The sequence below is a fragment of the Borostomias antarcticus genome (assembly GCF_949987555.1).
Source record: "Borostomias antarcticus genome assembly, chromosome: 10".
Taxonomy (NCBI): Eukaryota; Metazoa; Chordata; class Actinopteri; order Stomiiformes; family Stomiidae; genus Borostomias; species Borostomias antarcticus.
Window position 1 is genome coordinate 7,686,923 of NC_140243.1, and position 7,500 is coordinate 7,694,422.

A 7,500-nucleotide genomic window follows, 5' to 3' on the forward strand; every position below is an offset into this window, starting at 1 on the left:
AGAATGATGGAATATTATTAGATCCACAGTTTAAACTGTACATCTGAACCTGACCACTCATCAGATGGGCAGCTGGGTTGAAGCTGGGTTGGGGTTGGGGTGGAGGTGGGTTGGGGCTGGGGTGGAGCTGGGTTGGGGCTGGGGTGAAGGTGGATATGGGTTGGGGCTGGGGTGGAGGTGGGTTGGGGCTGGGGTGGAGCTGGGTTGGGGCTGGGGTGAAGGTGGATATGGGTTGGGGCTGGGGTGGAGGTGGGTTGGGGCTGGGGTGAAGGTGGAGGTGGAGGTGGGTTGGGGCTGAGGTGGAGGTGGGTTGGCGCTGGGGTGAAGGTGGGTTGGGGCTGGGGTGGAGGTGGGTTGGGGCTGGGGTGAAGCTGGGTTGGGGCTGGGGTGAAGCTGGGTTGGGGCTGGGTTGAGGCTGGGGTGAAGCTGGGGTGAGGCTGGGGTGAAGCTGGGGTGAGGCTGGGGTGAAGGTGAACTGGACCGGGGCCTCAGTTTCCCCATCTACCTGCATCATCCTGCGGTCCTGTTCGCTGATGGCCAGCGCCCGCTGGGTCTGTGCGGTCTGCTCCTGCATGGCCCCTGCGCTGGCACTGCTGTCGCTGAGGGAGGCCGCCAGGCCCTGGAGCTGTTCCCTCAGCTGGGCCTCCTGGAGCTCCGCCCGGGCTAGCACCGCCGCCAGCCTCTCCTCGCTCGCCCTCAGCCCAGCCGCCCGGCCCTCACTCTCCCCCAGCTCCCTTCGCAGCTCGGCCTGGCGCTCGCGCAGCGCCCCCACCTCCGCCTCCAGCTCCACCGCCTTCAGACGCGCCCGCTGCAGGTCGCCCTCCAGGCCGCGCTGCGAGAGCTCCAGGCGGGTGGCCCGCCCCTCGGCGGCCTCCAGGGCCTCCTTCAGCTTCCGACGCTCCGCCTCCAGGCGAGCCTCCGAGGCCCCCGAGCGCTCAAGCTTCTCCTGTCGGGAGCCCGAGGTCGTCATAGCCATGTCATCACAGTACTATGAGTAGTGAGTAGTGAGTATTGAGTATTGAGTATTATTATTATTATTATTATTATTATTATTATTATTATTATTATTATTATTATTATTATTATTATTATTATTATTATTATTATTATTATTATTAATATTATTATTATTATTATTAAGGGTAACAGTAAACAGTGTTGGTGGTCTCACTTACCTGCTGTGCCCTGGCGTCAGTCTCGACCGTCTGCAGACTGGACCTCAGTTTTGCCACTTCCTCCCCAAGGCTCTTCCTCTCCCTGTCCCCCCGACGGGTCACTTCCTCCTGCAGGGACAGGGATGTCTGGGCCCCCTGGAGTCTCTCCCACACCTCTTTCTTCCCTGCAGCAGAGAAGGCGTACAGTACAGCACATGAAACGCCACACACAATACTCCTCTGTCTTAAATGTGGCGTGCCTCTTTGGAATATGGAAACGTATCAAGAGCAAACCATAGTGCCGCCATTGCCATGGTTTTACAGTTTGCTCCAATACTCCTGTGGGCTCATAAAATGTCTGTTTCTTTCTCGGGGCTGGTAAGCTTTCCCACCTTCCTCCAGGTCCCTGAGGGCCTTCTGGAGCTGCTGCAGCCGACTGCCAGACTGGGCCTGGCTGCCCTGCAGCTCTGTCACCTGATGACTCAGACTGGTCACCTGGGCCTTGGCTTCATCCTGCAGGACACACACACATGCACGGACACACACATGCACGGACACACACACACACACACACACACACATGCACGGACACACACACACACACACACACAGACACACACACACACATGCACGGACACACACACACACACACACACACACACACGCACGGACACACACACACACACACACACACACACACACACACACACAGACAGACAGGCAGACACGCACACACACACACACGCACACAGACACTCCATCAGACTATATCCGAGAATATCAAGCAAAACAACAGTAGGTCAGTTACAGCAAAAATATTGAGCAGTTGTCCCAGTTCTACCCTGTCTCTCTGTGTGTCCCTGAGCTCCTGCTGGAAGTCCCGGAGGGCCGTGTTCACAGTCTCCACATCCAGCTCTCCATCCTCCCCGCGGGGGGGCGAGGACAGGCCTCCCGGTGATCTGCCCACAGCAGGGCCCTCGGCCACCCCCTCACCGCCTGCACCGGAGGAAACACAATCTGGTATCATACAGGGACACCTCCACACCAACACTACTGTGTATGTCATCGTTTAACGGTTAACTCCATGCTTAGCTGTAAATTATAACACCCGAGAGCACATCGGTTCACCCTATGAAGCGATCCCGGTCATACTCCTCCTACCCTTCAGTGGTGAGCGAGTCCTCCAGGGGGAGGGGCTCCGTCCGCGTGACCCAGGGGTCCGGGAACGCCCCGCGCGCCCGACACCGAGGGTCCGACGCAGGGCAGAACACAGGCCTGCCAGCTTGTGCTCCAGCTCCCTGCGGGCGGCGTCCCCCTGGACCAGCTGCTCCTCCAGGCCCTGCGCCCGCGCCTCGGCCAGGCTGGCGCGCAGGTCGAGCTCCCTGAGCTGGCCCCGCGCCTCCTCCAGCGCCCCCTCCAGGCGGGAGGACGCCTCGCGGTGCAGCTGCTCGCTCTGTTGAAGCCCCGCCTCTCGCTCCTGGAGGACCTCCCTCGTCTGGCGCTCCACCTCCTCCAGCTCTGCCGCCCTGCGCTGCAGTCCTGCGGCCTGGGAGGGGGAATATAAAATACTTTTATTTTGAAGGTTCCTAGGAGCGAAGACTTTTATTTTGAAGACTCACAGGTGCACGTGCGCGTGTTGAGGGTAGAGGGATTAAGAGGTGGTTGTGTTTGACTTGTGGAGCTCAAGTTAGCTCCATAGAATTAAATTCTAAATATTTTGTAACTTTACAGTGAAAAACCCTGGCTGAGAAGGAAGGCTAGGAAGGGCTACGGGGGAGCGAGTCGTACAGGGGAGGGGCTGTTGTGATGAGGACGAGGGGGGAAAAGGGAGGAACCTTTCCAGAAGTCACCCCTTCCTTCCCAGAAGCGCTCAAATAGTGTTTCTCCTTTCTGAGCTTCACACCCTAAACCCGAGGTATTCACGTCCTAAACCGGAGCTTCCGTCGGCTGCCCAGTGTGAATGACGTGGGACAGAGGGCGGCAGGTATTCTGCAGGTATGTGTGACTGGGGTGGGATGTGTGGGGAGGGGGCATGACGCCCTCTTCGTACCGTACCTCGCTCAGGGCGGCCTCTCGTCCCGCCTCGCTATCCAGGACCCTCTGCTTCAGGGCGAAGGCCTCGCGTCGCGCCTCCTCCTCCCTCTGCTCCTCCTGACTCACCCTGGCCTGCAGCTCCCTCAGCTCCTGGCTCCGCTGGGCATTCTCTCCCTCCAGGACCTTCCCCTGCTCCGGCCAACGCCGAGAATAAGTCATTCAGAAGAGTTGACTTAAAGTTAAAGTTAGTCTAGTATCGTTCACTGGGGGACAAACAAGTTGGTGCTGAATGAGCCGTTTCTCATGCTTTTTTGTTATCTGCAATGTTAGAAGAGTTCAGCTAGGTGGCCCATAGCTTAGCACACACACACACGTACACACACACACACTCTCACGCACATACACACACACACACACACACGCACACACACAAACGCACACACACGCACACCTGTCTGCGCAGCTCCTGAAGCTCTCTGCGCGCCTGCAGCCGGTTCTTCTCCAGCTCCCTCATGGTGGTGCGCAGGGCGGCGGCCTCCTGCTGCAGAGAGCTCCTACACTCCTCCAGCACCGCCAGACGCTGCTCCCGCTGCTCCACGCCGCGCCTCAGACTGACCGAGGACGAGGGAGAGAGGGAGGGAGGGAGGGAGGGAGGACGCCATCGGAACCACAATGACAAAAATGTCCAACAAACGGGATTATAGAAAGGTACTAGAGATGACGTCACCAGCCTGATCTCACGAGTTCACATTCTATTCCACTCCGCAGATCAGTCTGGATATCCAACCGTTCTGAGTCTGCTCGAACAGACCAATCACAACTGTTTATCTAATATGGGGCGGGTTTAATGAGATGACGGAACAGAGGAGCGCCGTAGAGGGATTTTTTCTGATTGGTTGTAGGTCTATCCAATTGCGTCCAGAAGCATTTTGATCTACTCTCGTTGGTAACACCCCTTGACATGACCACAAGTCTCCTGCGGACAGCCGTGCCTTTCACTCCAGATCTGCTTCTGTTTTCTCTCTCTCTCTGGCTTGTATTTAGCTTCCGGTACCTGAACACGAAAGTGTCGGTCGCCCCCCCTGTTCTGTGCGGTTCACCTACCCGTTGTTGTCGCTCTCCGCCCTCTTGACGGAGGCCCGGAGCTCCTGGTTGGAGGCCTCTATGGCCTCCCTGTCCCGCCTCTCGTCCCCCACGGTCCTCCTCAGGTCCAGGACGTCCTGGCGCTGCTGGTCCCGATCCTCCAAGCTCTCCCTCAGCTCCCGGTGGGCTTCAATCAGCTCCCGCCGCCCGGCGTCTCGCCCGTCCTCCGCCTCCCGCAGGCCCCGCCGAAGACCCTCCGCCTGGCGTGGCCGGGACAGAGGGAGGGGGAGGGAGGGGGAGGAAGGGGTGGGAGGAGGAGGGAGGGGTGGGAGGAGGAGGGAGGGGGAGGGAGGATCATGCCACTGTAACTCGAACAAAATACATGGCTATACGCCATTTTGTGCTACCGGATTCAAGCGAACCGTGGGGTCTACATTGTAAAACTCTACAGGCTCAAATGCCGCTCGGTCACATTCAGTTTAATGTCGGGGAAGAAGGGGGCGGGTAATTGGATCCTCGTTTTACAGTGAGGGCCAACGCCACACCCCAGACCCGACACGTCCATCCTCAAACTCGATGGCTTCTCACACCGCCGTCTCTACCTACCCTCTGGCGAGCGCGTGTTTTTCAGGCACCATGTTGGAGCGCGAGCCTTCCAGCCAGAGAGCTAGGGAGGACAGAGAGCCTGTCTCTGGACAGAGAGCTGGCTGGGCCCGGGGCCAGGTGCTGTCTCCCCTGCTAGCGCCTGCAGTGTGAAGGACCCTCAGCGGGGACCATGATAAACAGCGGCCCCAGGGAGGGAAGGAGGAGGAGGGGTGGGGGGGGGGGGTGGAGGGAGAGCATTTTGGAGGCCACACAAGATGTTTTCTTCTCATAAATTCTAATGTGAGAACAAATAATCCATCACCGTCCCAGCCCATCATACTTTATTTAATCTTATTTTTTTGCTAGCGAGCGGAGCATGAGGGCAGGGGGGGGGGGGGTTGGTGGGGGGGGGCTGTGTTAAGGGCGGGGCCCGAGAGTGAGGGACCTGTCCAGTCCCAGTGGAGCCAGCCTCTCGTTGCTGCTGGGGAGAAAATAAACACTCCCCCACTGGCTTATTTACACAAGGGGTTAACTCAAACTTTGATTTCATATTACCAGAGGCTAACTCTTCCCCTCCCCCACTAACTCACTCCCCTCCCTCCCCCTCCTCTTCTTTCTCCCTCCCTCTCTCCCACCCTCCCTCCCTCCCTCCCTCCCTCCCTCCCTCCCTCCCTCCCTCCCTCCCTCCCTCCCTCCCTCCCTCTCTGTCGCACTCACTCCTTCTCACTCCTGCTCTGTCATAGTCTGACATGAGAACCCGGGCCCAGGATTAGTAAAATAATCAAACAAGGGGAGAGGAGCAGAGGGCCGTCCGCCAGGTCTGACAGTGTGGTCGCGGCCCGGCGTCCTAACCTCCCCACGCTCCCTCCCTCAGACATCGCCGCTTCCTCCTCCCTGCTCTCCGATAAGCCCAGGGAGGAGGAGAAGGAGGAGGCGCCGGCGGAGTGAAGACAAGCCTGGGCCTACTCCTCGCACTCTGTTTTTCTGTTTTTTCTCCTCCCTTTACTCGAACCAGAGAGTCCCAGTGATGTAAACAAACTCGTTGCGAAGGGAGTCCTGGCTTCGTGAGACCCAGGCACGGTCAGGGCTGTAAAACTCGGGGGCTAGAACCCACAATCACGGCTTCGAGGTTATTGTTCCCACTGATATGCCCGAGGACGATGTGCTCGGAATGCTCGACTCAAACGACCCAACCGCTGGAGGGAGTGAGCTGAATCCATAAACATTAAAGCAGGGTCATATAAAAAAAACACCACATCAGCAAACATGTCAACAGCCCCGACTGCCAAAGTTACAGCCTTCAGCTGCGACGCTGTGTTTACACCGAGAGCAACATGACTGTGTGTTCCACAGCGAAGCAGAGGGAAAGAGATGGAGGGAGAGAAAGAGAGAGAGAGAGAGAGAGAGAGAGAGAGGGAGAGGGTAGGGAGAGATGGAGAGAAACAGAGAGAGAGGGACAGAGAGAAAGAGAGAGAGGGAGAGAGAGACTGCTGACCTGGTGTCTTTGAGCGGAAATTTGACAGCCCCTGCCTCCTGCCTCCTTCCCCCCCCCCCTCCCCTCCTCCCCCTGTTCAGAGTGTGTGTGCACCTGGTGTCATCCTGGAGCTTGTAAAGTGCCGGTGCCACGGCCAATGTCAACAGTGGCCTGTAGTAAATAGCCTTGTGCTGCTGATACTAATTGGTAGTAACTCCCTCTCCAAGATCCGGGCAACAGCACCCACCTTCCTGGCCTCACACGCCATGCCAACCCAAACACACCCTTCAGCTGCTCCTGCCCGCCCCCCGCCCTCACAGGCAACACTGTCTAGCGACAGCTGGCCTTTTCTCCCCTACCCTCCCTCCGTCATCTCTCCATCCTCTCTCCACCCTCTTTCCACCCTCCCTCCATCCTTCCCCCATCCTCTCTCTGTCCTCCCTTCACCCTCTTCTCATTCCTCTCTCCATCCTTCACTTCATCCTCTCTCCATCATCCCTCCCTCCTCTCTCCATCCTCCGGCCGTCCTCTCTCCATCATCCCACCATCCTCTTCTCATTCCTCTCTCCATCCTTCACTTCATCCTTTCTCCATCCTTCACTTCATCCTTTCTCCATCCTCCCTCCATCCTCTCTCCATCCTCTCGCCATCCTCTTCTCATTCCTCTCTCCATCCTTCCCTCCATCATCCCTCCATCCTCTCTCCATCCTCCCTCCATGCTCTCCCTCTCTTTGTTTTCTACCCAGTCAGCTAGGCCACCCAATGCTACCCTCCTACCTCCAAGTCCATAAAACGTTTCCCTGCAGGCCTGAGTGGTCAGCTGGGAACGTGGTCTCCACATGGGTCAACATGCCCACCTACGGCGGTGGCCTGGGCCCAGTCTCCATGTGATACAGCACATCTCTGTCAGAGCAGAGATGGCAGTGGTGTGTGTGGCGTGGGAGGTGGAAAGGTACTGCATGTGTGTGTGTGTGTGTGTATGTGTGTGTGTGCAAGCATGCGTTTTTTTGCGCACGTGTAAGCGTAAACGTGCACGTGTGTGAAAGAGAGCGCGCGGGTTGGCATTTTCATGCATCATTTGTGCACGTACTATAAGCGCCCGCTTGTGTGTGTGCGGTTCAGTGTGCGTGTGTGTTTACAGGTATGCTTGTGTTTGTGTGTGTCGAGCTT

At 57.6% G+C, this 7,500-nt stretch overlaps 1 protein-coding gene across 1 annotated transcript in view; it reads right to left on the reverse strand.

Moving 5' to 3' along the window:
• The window catches only part of crocc2 (ciliary rootlet coiled-coil, rootletin family member 2), a gene marked incomplete at both ends in the record, with an annotated part of 38,116 nt that overhangs the window by 3,539 nt on the left and 27,077 nt on the right, over positions 1 to 7,500 (reverse strand). Inside the window, 8 exons of the mRNA XM_084443932.1 lie at positions 506 to 946; positions 1,176 to 1,339; positions 1,547 to 1,667; positions 1,996 to 2,150; positions 2,316 to 2,700; positions 3,210 to 3,377; positions 3,640 to 3,799; positions 4,293 to 4,531. Coding sequence (XP_084300058.1) covers positions 506 to 946; positions 1,176 to 1,339; positions 1,547 to 1,667; positions 1,996 to 2,150; positions 2,316 to 2,700; positions 3,210 to 3,377; positions 3,640 to 3,799; positions 4,293 to 4,531 — 1,833 coding nt within the window. The remainder of the gene's footprint in view (positions 1 to 505; positions 947 to 1,175; positions 1,340 to 1,546; positions 1,668 to 1,995; positions 2,151 to 2,315; positions 2,701 to 3,209; positions 3,378 to 3,639; positions 3,800 to 4,292; positions 4,532 to 7,500) is intronic.